Genomic DNA, 19,940 nt, shown 5'->3' with positions numbered 1-19,940 from the left:
TTTCAAAGTTTTTCTTTGTTAAGAGTTTGGGTTTTAGAGCACGGGGGGAGGATCATGCCAAATCTACTGTCCTTCATGTGTATTATGAATCCCAGTTTAGGAGGACCCGCCTCAAGAGAAGGGAATTTAAAAGAGTGATTAGACAGTTGTTTAAATTTAAGGAGGCGTCATTGCTTCCTGCATCTAACCTCAGAGTGATGGTATATGTCGCTCAGAAAGAAAGCTTTTTCCTGGCAACCTTGTTGTTCAGAATATATGTATAAAGCATTGAACAGTGTTTAAAGCACTTTGATTGTGTTTTGAAATATGATCAAAGGAAAACGTGGAAAAAAAATAATTTGGATAATGTGCTTACTCATCTGACTTCTCTCAGAATTAGAGATTCTCCACTGAACGTGTTGTTCAGGATCAATATATAGAGAAGTCTATTTTCTGAATAGTTTTGAGTGATAAAACAACCCCCTTTACTTCAGACCTCTTGAAGAAGTCATGGAACACTGGACTTAAGTAGTGGAAGACCTGTGAAATGGAACTGTTCTCAAAAATATAGGCTATACTAAACCAAGTGAGGCATAATTCTTTCATATTTAATACAAAGAACTTTTACTAGAACTTTTCATACTCGTTTTGACCTTTTTTACATTCACACCAGACATTGGTAAGTCTCTCAAGAGGTAGCCAAAGAATGTATTTTTAGTGAAACACAAAATAGTCCCTTAAGCTTTTAAAATTGTTGGATAGAGGTGCATATTGTGGAAATTCAGGATGGATAGTTATTGCCATTGTGTACCCCTCACAGCTTGTCAGGCACTGGGAGTTTAATCTGGCATTTCTCTCCAAGGGTTGAAGAAGACCAAGGTCTTCAAATGACAAATTGCTAACAGCATTTACAAGATTTCACAGAAGTAACTGTTCCAGTAGCATCCTCAAAGTAATCTATCAATCATTATCTTTATAACTCATTTGTAGGGCTACATTCTTTGCTCCTGAAACTTATGCTATTGAAAATAATGGCAAAACTCTCATTAACTTTGGTGAAACAAGATTTAGCCTCAGTACTGCATAGACCAGTACAGTTGCACCAGATACACAGTAGAATAATTATACTCTGTTTCATTTTAATACAAATATGTGCCCTTTAAAATGAGGAACTTGTGCAAGCTCCCATTAGGGTCTCATTTGGGACCTGATGCCATGAAAATAATTTCCTGAAAATGCTCATTTTATGCTTCTTTGTCCTCTCCCCTCTCTCCATGTCACAGTGCCCAGGCTTTGCAAACCATGTTTCAGTTAATGACTCCTAAGCAAATGTACGAGCACTTCAAGGGGTATGAATATGTTTCACATATCAACTGGAACGAGGATAAGGCAGCAGCAATTCTGGAAGCATGGCAGAGGATGTATGTTGAGGTAAAATTGAAAATAACCTAGATATCATACTATAAAGTCCTGCTGAGATCCACTGCCTTCTGTCATGGCTTTTTACAGTATTTCTTCAAGGAGGATGCTTAAACCAGAACTGAGTCATTGCTTCCCAGTTTTTAAGCTGATATTTATTTTCCCCCCAGTTAAGAAGCTGCTTGGTTATTCACAAATGAGAAGCCATGAAGGTTTTGCTCTTTCCTGTCTGGGACTTTTTTGCTTTCCTGGGGCTGAGAAGGAACCAAAGAGCTAGCTGGAATTTAAAAGCTTTTGATTGGTGTGGTTATTGTAAAAGTGTCTGGAAAACATTAGCCAGCCATGGGCTGCTCTCCCAGCAGCAGCCCGGGTGGGGAGGCTGTGTGACAGTGCCTGGCCTCTGTGTCCCAAACTCTGACCTCTGCTGAGCTGCTTCTGACCTCTGCAAATGGCCAGGCAGGGGGCAAAGAGGAGCACCCCGAAGAGATCACTGGCCTTGGGTTAAAGGCAAAACTTGTACTGCAGCAAATCCATCGTGGAATTATGGAAAGAGTATTCAAGTTAAATGTTTAGAATCGGCCAGGAATGCAGTGGCCTTTCCTGAAGGATGCAAATTTTTGTCTGATAATCAGTAGCTTGCAAGGAATAATTACCAAACACATTCGTGGAGCATAATCTCCGTGTAGGGTGTGAGCTTTTGCAGAAACATCAAGGCAAAAGTAGTTGATTTTAGATGTGTGCTATAGAAGATGGTAATGAATTTTTTCTTTAGTCACACCAAGTTTTATTTTTCTTGTCATAGGTTGTTCATCAAAGTGTTGCACAAAACTCTACTCAGAAGGTGCTTTCCTTTACTACAACCACCCTGGATGACATCCTAAAGTCATTTTCTGATGTCAGTGTTATCAGAGTAGCTAGTGGCTACTTACTAATGGTAATAAAAGTTATTTATTTATTTCTTTTCTCTGGTAGTAAAGCAGGGCTTAAATATCTGCTTTATTGTTTTTTGTCAGTAGCCCAGAACATTTTAAGCATATTTAAAATAAAAACTAAAGTTTGTAAACTTTTGACTCAGGCTTGTAACCTGTTCCTCTGCGTAACATCTGATCTATCTATTCTGTTGAAAAATGTTTGTAAGGATGTGTATTTTGGGTGGGGAGAGATAGCTGTTAGAGAAGGATCCAGTCTAATATTTTGCTTTTTTTCCCCCAACTCCTTCTCCCCACCCCCTTTGCTTTAGCTTGCCTACGCCTGTTTAACAATGCTGCGGTGGGACTGTGCCAAGTCTCAGGGTGCCGTGGGGCTGGCAGGAGTCTTGTTGGTTGCACTCTCGGTGGCTGCAGGATTGGGCCTGTGCTCATTGATTGGAATTTCCTTTAATGCTGCCACAACTCAGGTATTTAGGAGACACAAGTCTGCTGTTAAATTACAAGTACTCTGTTAATAAATGAACACAACTGAATCTTTGAGGGGAAAAAAGCTGCAGAAGTATTTTGGTTCTAGGCTTTTACTTGTGCTTTTCCCCGATCTCATAGCTGATGCTGTGAGAAATGAAGTGATCATGCTGCCAAATGATATTAAAGAAAAATGCAGATATCATGTAGTTTGTATAATTACTGGTTTCTGGGCTATTTGATTTTTCTGTGTCTCAATACGAGTGGAGGCATCCAGTTGTAAGAAGCTGCAGGTTTTGTCTTTACATCTGAATATATCAGGATGTTCAAACTCTGAAAATATTTTTAACATAACTTGAATTATTATCAGATGGTCTTTGTCTACTCAAAACTTGAATTACTTTTGGTGAGATTTAGTACCTGTAAATGGTATACTACAAGTTCCTCACGGTATTCCAGAATAAAAGTTAATAGCTGTATTGCATCCTTTTGATTTTCATTTTATCCTTGGATTTGTGTACAGTGTAATGTAAAAGTTGCTTTAATTAGCCATTTAATGGCTAGCTACATGGCAGATCATAAAACAGCCTTCTTGGTTTTTGTTTGTTTCTCCCCCAAGGTTTTGCCTTTTCTTGCTCTTGGAGTTGGTGTAGATGATGTTTTCCTTCTGGCACATGCATTTAGCGAAACAGGGCAGAATAAGAGAATTCCATTTGAGGTAATGACAAAATGGGGATTTGGGGGAAGATGACACAAAAGGCTTCATATAGGAAAAGATAACTGCATCCAGAATTGATCAGTAGTGATTAAGAAAAAAACAACGTTTTTTTTCTCACTAGCTTTTTCTAGGGTCTAGAAATTCTTATTTCTGTCAAAACAGGAAATGATGGCAATGTGTGGGATCCTAGAATGTTTTGGAATTTTCACATTCTTTTTTTCTTTCCTTTTTTTTAATACTGCCTTAGATTTATTTTGTCTTGAAAATTTGATTTATAGCTGCCATATATAAAGGCTGTAATCCAAACTCTGCCCAAAATTTCAGTGGAAGTCAGTGTAAATTTAGGAACAAACTCAAATATGAGTCTGACAATTAAATCATAACGCTTTTAATGGAAGAACACAAAAATGTTGAGGTGGAAATAAAGAGGAGGAGGACAGCTCAGAAAACTAACCTTTTTATTCGTATGAACTGTTAGCTTTACTTACTTATTATGGCCTTAAGTTTTAGTTATTTTGTATATTTCTTTCTGCTCTTTTCTGATGTTTATAATTGACCATGACATTTCAAAGCTTAACATATTAACATTACGAAATCTAAGATGTCGTCACTTTTATGATCCTTTCCTTTTATTAACCTTTTTACCCTCAGTCCTGAGTTTCATATCGAAAATACAAACCATTTAAAAGCAATGCATATTTGCCCATTCTGTTTTCTACGAGCAATGTCTTCCATGTGCTCTTTCCAGCTGGTTTGGCATGCAGTCACTACAACCTCACTCTACTATAACCTCCATATGCTTCAGAATAGCCTGTTGGGTTGTGAAGGGGTCGTGTTTATCTTGACTTCTCTGCAGTTTTTTTGTGTGTGGTCCCTGGGTTTTCAGTTGGTTTTTTTTGTTCTATTACATACCTATTCAAGATGCGTAGCTATGTTATGCCTCTATGCTGTTAAAAAATGCTTATCTTGTCTGAAAAATTAAAACGTCAAGTGACTCCACTGGTAGAAAATGCATCCTACTTAATTACAGATGTGTTTGATATAATGTCAGTACCCACGTAGTTTTGTGTTGCGAAGCTAGAATTGGCTTTGATAACATTTTCTACCCATAAAAAACAGGAGCAGTGCATGTGTTGTCTGCTTTTCTGCTTGTCTCCTGAACAGTGTACTTCGTATATTGTTTATTCTCACATACTGTCAGATGTGCACTTGTATTCAGAATTTCACTGTAATAATTTTTCACTGTTAATGTGTTTTATCTGTAGGATGACAGGACGTTGTTTACAGCACATCACCTTGTTCACTTGACTTTTAAGATACATCATTTGTTTTGCAGGACAGAACAGGTGAATGTTTGAAGCGAACAGGAGCAAGCGTAGCTCTTACATCTATCAGCAATGTTACTGCTTTCTTTATGGCTGCCTTAATCCCTATTCCTGCTTTACGAGCATTTTCACTCCAAGTAAGTTCATATGCCATTTTGTTAGCTTGTATGCACGGTCCCATCGTGGAAGGCCAGTAATGATACCTGTTAGTGGTAGTGTTAAAGTCTTTGTTCTGTTCAGTTTGCTGAACCAGAGTGTGATCACTGTTTATCATAGATCTGGGTGATAAGAACTGCTGCTGTGCCATTGATTCTGCTCCTCCCGTTTCTCATGCCTTGGAGGCTCTTGCATCCTGTTAGCAGGTGAAAGAGCATCCTGTTAGCAGGTGAAAGAGTATCCTGCCCCATCACAGCTGGGTTGAGTGCAAAACCCAAGATGTATGCAACTAAGCAGAAACAAGTCTCCAGAAAGATCTGCATCTTGAGTCAAGAGGAGTAGACTGTGCTGTAGTGTGTATTCCTAAGTAGGAATTTCCTAAGTAGGAATTTAATGCTTTCATTCACGTTTGTCCAATTTGCTGCTCTTAAAAACTGTAACCAAAGTGCAATGACAGCAGCAAATATGCATTTGCCATATTAATTATTGCAGCAGTTAGTACTGCCTTGCTTGCAATGTAATTGCAGCAAACTTGGAGAAAACGTCAAGAATTTTACGTTCCAACTGCTTTGAGAGAAAATGTGAATTTTATGTGCTGAACCATGTATTGCATTCTCTCCCTTTCACTCTTTGTCTTCTTGTATTTGTTTGTGATAATATAGCTTCAGGATTATGAAATGTAAGGATGCTGGAGAAAGCTTTCTTATAAAAGCAAGGGCTCTTCGCAGAAAGCTTTCAGAATTTCTCCCAACACTGCTTTAATACACAAGCAATTTATAGCACTGTGTGACCTTAGTACAAAGCAGGCAAATTATACTTTTTCAGTAGTTATTTTTCTTCTGCTGTAGCCTGGTTCACCAATCATTTTTCATTCTCCTTGAGCCCTTGGCTACCCAGGGGAAGCAAGGGCTGCATTTTTTCTTAATGCGTGTGGCAATTATTGCTGTTTTCAGAGATTTAAGTATGCCTGCATTAAGCTGTAAAATGGTAAACTGTTTGTGATTACAGTGATTACATGCTCATTACCAATGAGCATTAATAATCTGTTTACCATTTCAGTTTCAATAGCAATTTGGTAGTGAATAATAAAGAAAGTAAAGGCCTTATTGGCTTTCTGCATTGTCTAGGAAATATCTGTGGCAACTAAGACCAGATCCTTAGTCCTGAATGGTTAGCAGCATTTAGCTCTGTTCATTTGCCAAAACGTAGATGTCTCTTCTTCCAGGTGGTGTGATAGTGAATTATTTTATGGCAAAGATCTGTGTCAATGTTTGAAATATTTTTTTGAAGCGTAACACTTCTTCTGTTGGAAGAAGTCATTTATGTCTCCTAAATCTGTGGCCCAATTTCAAATATTCAACATTTACCTTAAGCAGCTAATAGGATACTGGAGATCTCCACAGGAGTCAGAGGAGAAGGCTTGCTTTGCAGTAGTAGTACCTGTGCTTTACAGAAGTTATTTCAGTCTAAATGCATCTCCTAAGAAGTATGCAACAGGGATGGTCCGTTTTGTCCTAATCACACTGTGAAGCTGTTGAGTGGCAGCCACCAAAATGAATTCTTATCTGATGAAATTTTGCTCAGCCTTTCTCTGTTCTCACTCTCCACATCAGAACATGACAGGTTACCTTTGGAACATATGTGGAGACAACAGCTGTAATTGTTACTGTAATCTGAGTACAAGTTAAATACACCTTTCCTAAAGTCTTTGCTTTTTGCCTGCTGCCACACTGCAGGCTGAGTGACTGGAAGTTCAGAAAATGAAGTCTGCATAGCCAAACGACAAATCAAGTTTCCAGTGTAATTTCAACATACTAATGTATGAACATGTTGATATTATTCAAAATAAAAACATCATGATCAAAGTCCTTTTTAAGGCAGTGATTAATATGGTATCTATGTGTAGGAACATTTGGGTGTCTAGAAATTAAAGTTTGAGTTGCTCAATCTTTTCTCATGTGCATCTGTAATTTGTCTTTGCTTGCACATAGGAACACCTTGCATGTATATAAGAGATGGGAAAATGTGCAAAAAAAGGGCAGCTGGAGACCTGTAATGAGGATTTATTGGTGCTAGAGCAATGTATATAACTGATATGTTAGGAACCACTAAAATAATATCCTTCGTTGTTAAAAAAGAACATCTATTACTTGCTTTGCCTAGTTTCACCAAGTAAAATCAAAATCAGGTGATACATTAATCACAACATTCAGAATCATGGCAGATTTTGGTGGGTGGTCTGTGTTTATATATGGTTTTCTTTATTTACAGTCTTCTTCCTCTCCCTCTTACTCAGGCTTGTTTAAACAAGAAGTCCTTGCAGTCTTTGACAGCTTCCTAGCAAGACTTAGAAAGCAATGAAACACTGCATTTACTTTCCACAGACTTCTTGTCTAGATAGTGAATTTTTAACAGACGGGCTTAAAAAAGTGATTGCTCTTGACCTTGTTTTGCTCTTCATTCACTTTTCTTTCGACATTGCAAGATAATTGTCAAAGTTTCCGTAACTTTTGAGGCCCACTATCTGTAAGATAACCCAGCTACTGAGGAAGAATAAATGGTTTCCTGCAACTGCAAGCCCAACTTTTAGTTAGAAACTCATATTTTGCATATCAACACTTTCTTTTTTTCTCAGCTTCTCTTCTGTTCTGCCAGCTAAAGCAGTTCATTGATACCTCTGCGTTGTTCATTTACTTCATGGAACTCAAACGCTGCAAGCCTGATGCTGTCTTAGAAGTTTGCTAGGGTTAGCTCTCAACGAGTTTTAAAAAAAGGAAAGCAGTCATTTTGAAAGTGAGATTTTAAAAATCAATTCCATTATGCAGAACAGGAACTGTTTTAGCTTTTTCAGTGCTTTAATTTTCTTCATAAGTCGATATTGTTAGCCCATTATTTAAGCAGTTCTAGGGCTTTGGGATGCTGAACATGTCCCAGACACTCAGTCACAAGAATCACCTCTAAGAATGCTCAGGACTTTGAAGGAGTAGGTCCTGAGTTTTCAGATGTGTTTAATTTCTTAAAGTTGTGGTAGAGGGGAGGTTATCAAAGAAATCCACTGAAAGTTTTTGAAGTTTGCAGTAGAAATGTCTTAAACATTGCCCTTTGTTTTGAGTATAAGTGAGGGAAGGCAAGGCAGCTGAACTCTTTCCTCAGACTATTCAGACACCATTATGGAATAAATTCTTCCAAGAAAAGAGAAGGTACAGCTTCACAAAAATTCATCTACCTCTTCTTGCTTACACCAGAAACTTCCTCCCCTAACAGCAGAGGAGTGGTGTGGATTCACTAATGAGCAGGGGTGGAACTTTTCCCAGTCAGTCGTAGCAGGAGCTTTTTCCCTCACCATAAGAGTGACAGTTTTTTTTTTCCTAAATGTAAAAGTGCATTACCAGGTGATGGTGGCAGATTTGTGGAGAGGAAGAACCTGAGTTTTAAAGCTCATTCAGTTATCTTACTCTGCTGGAATGGTTTGTCCCCCTCCTTTTACCCACATCATTTACCTTTCCCTGCTCCTGACATGAGAATTTAACTAGGAAATTTAAAGCCTAAGGGAAGAGTAGGGGGCAAGGGGGGGGACCCAAGTCTGCACGCTGTCAGGAGGGAGTTGCAGATAGGAGCAGTAGGGTGGAAGTTTCCCTGACAGACCACCTCGTCTGTTCATCACCTCTGGCTATACAGCACACCCGTTCTCCTTGGGTGGGCTGCCAGGAATGGCACATAGCAGCACATACCTTTAGTGGGGCCCCAGCCTACCAGCCTGGCTCGCGTCTCCCTTGCTGCCTCCAGCACAGACTGCCATTCTTCTGTCTCTGTTAACAGTTGCAGCAGCAATAATATTTTTAGGCTGTGCATTATGAAAAGATGCAAAAAGCAGAGCATGGTTCTCAGAAAGTGACCAACATTTTTTTTCTGATTAATGGAATTTTTTTACTACTCTCTGATCTCATTTCACTGAATGCTTTCATTCTACACCCTTCAGTAGGCCTCATTTTACCCCTTCTAGGACTAATCTTACCTTTGTTGTTTTCTCAAGGAAAAGGTCTGAGGCCTTTTCCTCCCCCATGTGGCCATTCATCTCTGAAGGAGTGATAGAAGGTGCCCTGTCCCCAAAAATCCTAAGCATGCTCTCAGCTCAGGTGCTGCTAACAGATTGCCTGTATCTGGAAGCTCTGCTACCACAGATTTTTGTTGGTGCTTTTCCAGTCAATGTAGTTGTTACGGATTGTGGGTATTGCCGTGATTGCATTTCTCATACATTCCCATTCCCAGCCACCAGATGTCTAAACGGTATTCAGAAGGGAAGCAGTGGCTGATGCATCAGGACGGAGTTTGAGTCACACCTCAACAATTCTTCCTCCCCTCTACTTATCAAGTCACAGGGTGTTTTTTGATAGTACATCAAATTAGAATTTATACAAGAACAATCTTTTTTTGTATTTGTGAAAACTGAGAACTGTTACATCCTTGAAATTCTGGGGAAGTAGGTGAGGGGGAGCACTAGGAGTCTACTTAAGTACAAATCAGAGCAGAGATGATTGCTTAAAAATATTTTACTCGCAGGGTTAGTACATCAACTCTGGGATGGCACAACAGAAAATCTAGTTCTAAAAAGCGATGACATGTTTATTAACAGGTTTATTAGCAGAGTTGCTATGTGTTGTTGGATTAGTTTTGATGCTTCTTAAAAAAATCAAGTGTGAATATAACTAACTTTAATGGCATCTCTACCGTACACTTAAGTATTAGTTTTCAGGTTTAGCAGCATTTGAGAATCAAGGATGTTGGGGTCTACAAAGGGAACTGATAAGGCATGAAATATTTGCAATTTACGGACCAGGAACAGAGGACTTAGGTTAGTGTTTCAGCCACGGTGGGAGGAGTAAAAATTATTGAGCCAGGCCTCAGCTGTTTTTTCCAAATCTCAATAAATCTTAGCTGATCCTTGATAGAAGATCTTGGTTGGACACAACTAATCATTCATGTTATATGGATCATTCAACCTTCTCTGGTTTAGCAGCAATAAAGAAAGCAGTTGTATGAACTAGATCCAACAAACACCTTGCTTGCAACAGCAGCCATTTGTTTTTCTGACAGATTCAATTAATTCTAGAGAGGATCAAAAGGAAATCACTTAATTTTAAAGTCTTGGCTCTGACCTTACATACCTTTCCGTGTGGATATTTATAAATCATGAAATAGTTATTGGATCTTTTCTCTCCAAGATGGATAAATACTAATTTGGCTGTAAGTACTAGGTAAATTCTGTTTCAGTAGTTAAGTCTACAGACAACCAGCAGGATCAAAATGTTACTTCAAGCAGGCTGGAGACAACAAAAGAGAAACATAAATAAAACCCACTTTTGTATACTATATATTTATGATTGAAATGACTGGAAAATATTTACATAACTAGTTGATCCTGTCATTCTCAGAAAAGTAAAAACAATATCTAGTTCTTTTATTATATGTTGACAGCTTCAAAACACTAAAAATCATTCAATGTGTTAGGACTTTGATTTTCACAGATAAAGAGACACAAAAATAAAAATTGAATTATTCAGACAATTTATATTATTTATTTTCCATGTAAGTCAAGAACTTTTAAAACATGGATTTTGGATATCACATCTTTTGAGGTACCAGTTTTGAGGCCTGATTTTTCAGCATGAAAAGCAACCATTTGTTTATTTTGTAAAAATGAGGGCCTAGTTATAGGTCAGAAGCTTTACTTTTGTAGCCCAACTTTTGTTCTTTTTTATGACTGTTTTAACCCAAGCGGTTGTTATTTCAGAAGTTAAAGGTGGAGGCACTTAATAGTTTATATGATTTCCTTAAGGTGAAACTGAGCTACGATTGAGATGGCTACTGCTTATCTAATGGGTAAAATATAAGGTTTTCAAGGGGTTTTTTTTACCTATTAATGGCTCAACCATTTTTTCCCAGATTCTCTCCTACTCTTATAACTATCTTCCAGTCCCATCTGTGCCCAGGCTTTCCCTTTGTGATGACTAGCGCTCCTAACAATTCTGCATCACAAATAAATGCTATTAATAATAATGATAGATGCTGCACCACATATGTTTATGGAGATTCTCTGGGAATCTCTGTGTGGGAAAGGGTTTGAAGTACGGTTTGAAAAGGGGTGGGCGGGGAGGTTGGTTTTTTCATTACGTAGTGTTCACTACAAATTAAACCAAGTATTCTTGTTCCAATTTAAGACTCATTTTGGTAGATTGGCTCATTAATCAAGTTCTGTTAAACACAAGCATATTAATACATAGATTTATTATGTCGTATTGGGTTGATTTTGGTTCTCCTTTAAAAATAGTCCCTGATAAACCCAAAATGTTGCTCTTTTTGGCTAGACTTTTAAGTATATCAAGTGCATAATATTTTACTAAATAGAGCAATCTCATCAAAATTTACTTCAAACATTCTTTAATTTCTGATTTAATGATGTGCTTTAATGTTCCTGTGATGCCTAAATTACTTCAGATCCCTGAAACATGAGAACTTCAGCTCTAGTTCCAGGTCTGCTTTTGCTTCTTTCTTTTTTTACTGTGAGACTGTAAATATGGCACAATCTCATGCAAAAATATGATCTGTTGACTGTGGTTTTCCACTTAAAAAATCATCAACATATCTCAAGGCACAGACGTATTAGAATAATATGAAGTGTATTATTAAAAGAAATTCATGAACTATGGTAGGCTTACCATAATGAAGTGGGAACATAAAAGTGTATCTCCCAGTTTCCTCAGGGAAAAGCTTGAAAGCATCTGTCAGGTTGACATGATAAACGGGTGAATGGATGAGAATTGAAAGGAAGTGTAAAGCTGATGCCCTACATGAAGCTTAGTAACGACATCACTTCTCCTATGATTGATCTCTAGGCAGCAGTTGTGGTGGTATTCAACTTTGCTATGGTTCTGCTGATTTTTCCTGCTATCTTGAGCATGGACCTTTATCGTCGGGAAGACAGGAGACTGGATATATTCTGCTGTTTTACAAGGTGAGAATGCATGACTGATGTATGAGGTGTGTCCTTTTTGTGGTCACCAATGAATGCTACCATTCCTTGTCAGGAGTGGGAGTTCTTCATTGCAGCGGCATCAGTATGTTATTGTTACGATTTCATTGGTAGTGACTGACTTATGTTTGCTACCTTGTTTTTTACCTGACTGCAGGGAAAAGTTATACAGACAGACACAGATAGACATGTTTTATATCTCTGTCTCTCTCTTACACGCACACACATACGCTCTTCCCTTCATTACTGTGTATGTTCATTTTGACTGTGGGAGGGCACGTTTTTGAAAGCAAATAAAAGATTCATGCTTTAGGAATATCTTCAAGCATTTTTAGAATGTTCTGAGGTACTGCAAGGTGTCCAGTGCTAGTATTGGGTATATTGGAAGACTGTACATAACTCAGGGTACTGAGAAGCCTTACTTACAGTTAGTCATTATGTGCTATTTTTTATGCTTTTTGTGCCTTTAACCTTAAATACATAAACATAAAGTATAAGCTGTAAAATTACTTCCCCTTAGCAGAGTTTTTCATAGCACTAGAAGGAACACAAGATGATCAGTACTGCTACAGGATAATGCTTGATAGCTTGTTATGGCTGCAGTAGTAATTTAGAATGGTAATACTGTCATTCTAAAGAGTGTATACACAGACTCTTACCTGATACAGGGCCAGCTCTGAGGGAAGAGTGGGGCTAGGAGGAGTCTGCTGTCATCAGTGGAGCCATTGCTTAGAATGTAAGCATGTTTTCTACCTTGGTTTTTGCTTTTGCCTGCAATGAAGAGGATCAGCTACATTTCTACACATGTACTCTTACTACCATAACCGGGATGTAGAGAATCCACCTTGTGTCATCTTAGCCTTTCACACCCACCTAGGAGCTGACATATTTTGACATTTTAATAGCAAAGAGAGAGAGCACTTTCCTAAATTTGTTTTTGAGAGAGTGGTTAGAACAGGGAGTTGATCCCAAGGCAGGACTCCTACTTTCTATTTCTGATTCAGTCATGATGGTCTAATGTGCTTTAATTTTGAAGGCCTGATTCTCAGAATTACAGGGCGATCGGACCTTCCATTTATTCCCTCGTCTAAAGTTGCACGAAATGTGTATCAGAAGGCGGGCCCATTTACATATAAGGAAATGCAGTTAATGAGATCTTGCTTTGTTTAGGTAGGCAACATTCTGAATTCCTCATGGTTGGGTAGGATTTGTCCACTTGGTGAAAAATCTCAGATACTGTTTTCTATCATCAGTTTATCATTTCTCATTTACAGGAAGAGGTTTGTCTCTGATAATTTTGGATTTTTTTTATATGAACTGGGTATCTTGTAGGGTCTTGAGTAGACTAAAATAAAAGAAATGCTTCAATTACTTCTGTAATTTTGTCTCTTCATGTTGCCCATCTTCCTGGGAATTAATCCTTGCATATGTTTACTTAATTTTTAAAACAGTCAGTGTATGGCAAGTGGTTCCCACCCATCTCCCAGAAGTCTGAGATCTTGTCCAGAAGGCCCAAATATTATTTAACAGTTACTTCAGTAGTTCTAAACAGAAGAACTCAGTATGTTATGTGTTTACGTTTTGATCTAAATAGCTTAATTCTCAGCATGGGCACGTAGATGCAAACTCACACACATATTGTGCATTCAGACTGTGTGCAACTACCTGTTTATTGAGCTGATTAGCATGTGTAGTTAGTGGAGTGGTGTGGGTAGATGTCAGCGTCTTCAGACAGATGCTGGTTCCTTCTTTCCTCAGCACAAGAAACGTGCACATATTCTCAGAAGGCTGTACTTTGAACCATGTCTGAGAAACGTTTCCTAAAGGTGCAGAATAAAATTCACATCAAAGCATTACACTTAATTGATATAAACCTCCTAATAGTAATAGAAGCAGTCTCAGGTATAAGTAGGTTATCCTATCTAGTCTGAGTAAAAAAAAGGTCCATCTAAATGCAAACAGATGTTTTTCTCCTTTCTTACAGTCCGTGTGTCACTAGAGTGATTCAGATTGAGCCTCAAGTGTATGCAGAAAACGACAATACTTGCTACAGTCCTCCACCCCCGTACAGCAGTCACAGTTTTGCACATGAAACTCAGATTACAATGCAGTCTACAGTGCAGTTGCGCACAGAATATGATCCTCATACGCAGGTGTACTACACCACAGCAGAGCCTCGCTCAGAAATATCTGTGCAGCCAGTGACAGTGACGCAAGATAATCTTAGCTGCCAGAGCCCAGAAAGCACAAGCTCGACGAGGGATTTGCTTTCCCAATTCTCAGATTCTAGTATGCATTGCCTTGAGCCGCCCTGTACGAAGTGGACACTCTCGTCTTTTGCAGAAAAGCATTATGCTCCGTTCCTCCTAAAACCAAAAGCTAAGGTAATCAGGGAACTATTTACCTGTTTTTCAGAAATAGACTTCTGCCTTGCCCAGTAATAAAGTTATTCTGGCAGTGGTATTAAATACAAGGAATAAATAGAATTATTTTGGAATAACAATTCTTGATAATTTTACAGCTCATTTCCTACTTTAAAAGTTTTTATCTTGTGAGTGCTGTAGTGCTGTCTCTTGTAGATACATACTTTTCAAATAAGTTTTAAATAAGTTACGAGTGAGGGTTTTCGTGACTTCCAGTAACATAAGCTTGTGAATAGTGAACCTAAAGCCACTTCTAAACTTTATTATGATATAAATCTCTCATCTATGATGCCAAGTCCCTTCAATAAAACACAAATTAGCTTAGCCTTGTAGTGTGTATATGCACGAAAAAAGAAAAAAAAAGCTTTAAAAGTAGACTGATGGGTGTTAATTTTGAGCCTGGCTTTGTACTGTGCCATTATGAATTGTTAGCTTCTTTAGAAACATAAAACCAAATGCAGTTCTATTTTCTGTTGCAGATTGTGGTTATTTTTCTTTTTCTGGGTTTACTTGGGCTCAGCCTTTATGGAACTACCCGGGTGAGAGATGGACTAGATCTCACAGACATTGTACCACGGGAAACACGGGAATATGACTTTATTGCCGCACAGTTCAAGTACTTTTCATTCTACAACATGTATATTGTGACACAGAAAGCAGACTATCCAAATGTCCAGCACTTACTTTATGAACTTCACAGAAGTTTCAGCAATGTGACATATGTTTTGTTGGAAGAGGATAGGCAGCTGCCCAAAATGTGGTTGCACTACTTTCGGGACTGGCTACAAGGTAAGAGAGAGTTGCATGAACGTTTCTTAATTCTACAGTAGTAACGACTTGTTCACGCTAGTAGTGCTCGCCTCTTTGAATTCAGTCACACAGTTAAAGACCGTGAGCAGGATGGAGAACGCCTAGGTGCTCCTCCAAACTTGCACATTGACTCGCTGTTTCTCCAACAGGTCACTTCAATTTTTGGGGCTAAGTTTACTCCCTGGTAAGACAGTTATGAAGCTTTAAGAGATCATATCCATGAGAGACCATCTCGTACCATTAATTTCCAAGCAGCTAATGAGGAATTCAGCTTTATAATTAATGGCCAAATATGGCCCGCTGTCTTGGGAAAATAAATGTTTACTGAGTGTTTTGAGAACAGTAAATGAAAAGTCCCCATCCAGCGATGTGTTTTGGCACAGGCTTAACTTTCACCACATGAGTGATCCTGTTGGCTTTAGCTGGGACTGCTGGCATGAAGAAAATTCAGTGTGCCTTATGCGTTTTATTGGATTGGGAACTTACTATACATTGTAGATTTCCAGTCAAGTATCCTCACTTTCTATGGTGCTGCTTTTTCTGTGCTGAATTAATTGTAAGGGGGTGGAAGGAGGCAAGAGAAGGCATGGCCTTTCAGGTATTATGACGATAATTGTATTGAAGTCAGCTTATTAAAGATATTATAATTGCACATGTTGAGTAAAATAACTGTTTTGTATTTAAAATAAAGAGTACTGTTACATCTCAGCAAATTTAACAGCTCTCTGCTGTGAGCAAATGTATTCTGCCCAGGAGTACTTCTGTCCTACCTATGTCTACCTCTGGGAGAATCTCCAGAAAGCTTTTGTCAACAGAAAAGTAAATTGTGCTGACCTAGTGAGACTGCAAATTTTAACCGTAACTGTTTACAGACAACCAGTGCAGCCAATGTTTCTTAGAGAACATGCAGGTAACTGCCATTATTTGGGGTATTTTATTCCTTCCGAAAATATATTGGGCGATACTAGGAATGCAGATGCATCTAAGTGATGCATCTGAACAAAATGATCAAGCTCCCTGTTGTTTAATGCACTGATAAATCATGCAAAGCAGTGTTTCAGCTACTAGCTTTGTTTTTTAATGGTTTTAAAATATATTGGATCCATGCATTATGGTCTACTTTCTGGAAGTTTTACTTAGAATATTTTGCTCACATAAGCATATTGAGCTGTAAGGCAAGGTATTACTGGCAGGAAGAAAAATCAACATAGGTTATGTTTTGCTGGGTTGGAACCTTACTATACATCTTTCTCTACATGCTTTTCCAAATGCTCTTGTAATTCTGCTGCTTATTTTATTTCTTTTGTGGGCATTTTTTGTTGTTCCAAAACAGTAGGAGAAAATGTGTCTGGTGTCCCCCCTGCCACCTGCTCCCAAACCTGTGAGGGAGACGGAAATCTGAGATCATGTTCAGGATCTCACATGTTAGTGCTGAACCTCAGTACAGTCTGCCAGTGATGAAGTCGGGAAGAGGTGCCCTTGGATCTGCTCCCTTGCTGGCTTCTCAGGAGTGAAACACTGGAAGCTAGCCTGCTTGGTGCTGCTCCCAGGGGCACTCGCATTCCCATTCCCCCCCTCTCAGGCCCACCACATACTTTCCTGAACCTCTTCCACTTGGGATGCCTCCCTGTCCTCTTTGTAATCATCATCTTGTGCTAAGGACTGTTTTGTGTGGCCCTGGCCCAATGCCAAGGGCCTGCACATCCTCTGTGCTATACGTCCATGCTCATATGTGGCCTTTCCAGGTCTGCTCTTCTCTTAGGGGTGTTCCTATTCTCTTCCTATTCCCCCTAGTTACATTTCCCTTCCAGCCCACATTAGCCTGCTTGCCTTTCCTTCATTGTCCTCCACTTTTCTTCAACTGGAGGAGCTGTGAGTATTCCTGGTACCCTGGGTAGACTGATGGGGTGCACAGAGATGAAACGTTATACTGAAACGGTCAGGGATACTCCCAGGAAGCAGCGTCTTGTAGTGGTTCAACTGGATGTGGCAGCCCTCTGATTGAAGGTGCATTGCTTGGCCTGTTGATAACCCATAGCTTTAGAATTAATTATTATGATTTCTAATTAGAGATTAGGCCTGTGTCCTTACCCTTCCTCCCCACCTTCCCCAAGAGGGGCACAATTAATACAAACCAGCTGCTTTGTAAAGGCGCAGGCCTGTCTTTGCAGAGTGTGATGCTGCATTCACAGAGCTGTAAATAAGAAGGATATTGAGATGTATCAATAGAAAGAAGTTATGTTTTAAAATGGTACAGGGCATTGGTGTAACGAGGGAACTAAACTGGGATGCTAAAAAGTTGCCACACCTGTCATAGTTAGGGAATTACCTCAAGCTGCAGACACTAATAAACAGAATAATACCTGATTGTTACCAATGGGGGCTGATGCTGAAGGAGTGAAGGGGAGGGAAGGTGAAAACAGATTTAAGAACAAGGTGCAGTTTTAGGCTGGATTCAGGGAGGACCCTGTGTGATGTGTGAACAGTTCTGCTGGTGCATTTTTACGTGCTGGAGAGGCAGGATAATCAAAGTAGGGGAAACTTTTAACTTCATGGCTAATTCCTGCCAACTTGGCTGGGAATTCAGTGCTAGAGATTAATGGCTCAAGGTGGCCTTCTGGCACACACACGTTTGTCCAGCAGAATGAGTGAAGCAACAGTATCTGAACAAAAGCATTTTTTTATCAAGAAGGCATCCTTGGTCTTAGCCATATGTTTCTCCTCGTTTACTAGCAGTGTAGGAGTGCCTTCAGCTTATGGTACTTCTTTTTTCAGAGGTTGCCTTTTATCTTCCTTTCTGGTATCATACCATGTTAGCACATTTACTGAAAACGCAACAGAAGAAGAGTTAACACTAGTCATTCATTTAAACTGGAAATATGAACATTATTTTTGTAAGTGACTGAATGTAAATGAGGTAGCTTGTATTCCCTGATGGCTTTTAATTAGGCTTGTTTTTGCAAAGGGTAATCTTACCTGATGTTTCATGGTGCCAGCTGTTCACATGAGTCGGAAGGAATTCCTTCCTCACCCTCATTCCTGCATATCCCACATAATTTTGGAGGATTTCACTTTCTTCTGAAGTATTAAGCAAAATTGATCGCTGATATGAAAAAATCCCATATATAAGATTTTTTTAAATTCCCTTATTTGTTATAACTTTTCTGCAGAAAGAGGTCAACAAGTTACTTTTACAATTCTGCCCAGAAACATTTCATTAATTCCATTTATAAAAGAATAAATATCTTTTAAAATCATTGGTATGAACAGTTTATAACAGAAGTACTGTTTGCTTTGAAAGCAGCAACCTTGCTATTAATTTCACAGTGATATGGGAAATTTTAATTGCTGAAATTTTTTAATTCTTTAGAAATTAAGCACAACTGATAGTGGTTTCTTAGTATTCTTTCTGCAGACTTTCACTTTTAGCAAGGTCAGTAGTAAAATAACCCAGACCATAAAGTGGTTAAGGCAGCTGAGGAATAAAGATATAAAAGGGACTAGTGTTTGAAGGGTGACCAAACTTGTGAGAACAGGGGAGGGGGGGCAGATGCGAGAGAGCTGAGTTTCCATCCGCTGCAGTAATGTTAAATATACATGCCCTTTTTCGACATACCTTCCAATCACAAATTGGTCATGTCATGTGCCAATGGATATACTTGGTATTGTGTGTCTGTGGAGCCCCCTGACAGGGGTTGGATGTTAGTCTGAAAGCTGGCTATCACAGCAATTTGTGTGCTCCTCCGGCTGAAGGGAGCCATTTTCACTGTAAGTTAACCTGGGTTTTGGTGGTTGTCTTCTTTCCCATGTGCTTTTTTGACAGCCTTCTCTTAGCTTCCCAAAGTCATCTTTCACATGACTGGTACGATAGCATAAGTGCTCTCACCTGACCACTTTCAGAGAGGCTGACGTGGAGCTGAGCTTGGCACAGGAAGGACAGCTTGGTATTTTTGCATGTCCTAGGCAATGTTTTCCCTTCTCCAAAGGCACCGGCAAACAAGGCTTTTTTAAAGGGCCCTGGAATTCCTCTGGTGTTGCCAGAAAACCTGATGGCAAATTGTCCTCCTCCTGGGCAGGTGCTGGAGGGCTGTGTGCAGATATCTGTCAGGCTTCTTTCATCACTGGGTTCTTACCCTGTTGGCTTCATGAGTGGGTACGATTTGGCAGGGCGATGTGGGAGGTAGTTTTCTAAGGGAGGGGGGATGAGTTTATAAATGGGAGTGGGTACTCTAGCCCTGGGGTGGTGTTGGCCGTGTGTGTTTTCTCTTCCAGCACTCTTATCTCCACACAGCTGTAGCTAACCTATCCGCTCTGTAATGATGGTTTTCATTACGGCTCCTCAGCACAGCTGCAAGGTGGGTTGGTGATTTCCTCCACCGCCACTCCCCCGGCCTTTTCCTTCCCTTCCCTGGACATGCGGTTTGTCATCTGCTTGCACAGAGCCTCCTTGTACTGGGCTGTGGCTTCCTGTACTAAATCTGATCCAAATTTGTGCTGTGAGGTATTCCCTCCCCCTTGAAGGGTGGCAAAGAGGAAAATAACAGTTGAGAGTGAATAGGTGTTGGCTGTGATCTTTACATGTGCTGGCAGCAGATCCCACGACTTGTATTAGCTGCACAAGTTGAACAGATGGAACAAATTGACAAAATCGTGTTCACTCACGCTGTGCTCGAGGAGCAGCTGAGT

The 19,940-nt window shown here is 39.4% G+C and overlaps 1 protein-coding gene across 3 annotated transcripts in view; it reads left to right on the top strand.

Annotated features, from left to right (window-relative positions):
- Positions 1–19,940, top strand: part of PTCH1 (patched 1) — a 75,342-nt gene that overhangs the window by 33,933 nt on the left and 21,469 nt on the right. For all 3 annotated transcript variants that reach the window (XM_064439594.1, XM_064439593.1, XM_064439592.1), the window contains exons 8-15: positions 1,263–1,410; positions 2,201–2,332; positions 2,639–2,794; positions 3,412–3,510; positions 4,847–4,972; positions 11,885–12,003; positions 14,006–14,405; positions 14,924–15,233. In XM_064439594.1, the coding sequence (XP_064295664.1) occupies positions 1,263–1,410; positions 2,201–2,332; positions 2,639–2,794; positions 3,412–3,510; positions 4,847–4,972; positions 11,885–12,003; positions 14,006–14,405; positions 14,924–15,233 (1,490 nt within the window). The remainder of the gene's footprint in view (positions 1–1,262; positions 1,411–2,200; positions 2,333–2,638; positions 2,795–3,411; positions 3,511–4,846; positions 4,973–11,884; positions 12,004–14,005; positions 14,406–14,923; positions 15,234–19,940) is intronic.

Source organism: Phalacrocorax carbo, chromosome Z (genome assembly GCF_963921805.1).
Source record: "Phalacrocorax carbo chromosome Z, bPhaCar2.1, whole genome shotgun sequence".
NCBI classification, from domain to species: Eukaryota; Metazoa; Chordata; class Aves; order Suliformes; family Phalacrocoracidae; genus Phalacrocorax; species Phalacrocorax carbo.
The sequence above is the reverse complement of the archived record's forward strand: the minus strand, read 5'-3'. Positions and strand labels throughout refer to the sequence as shown.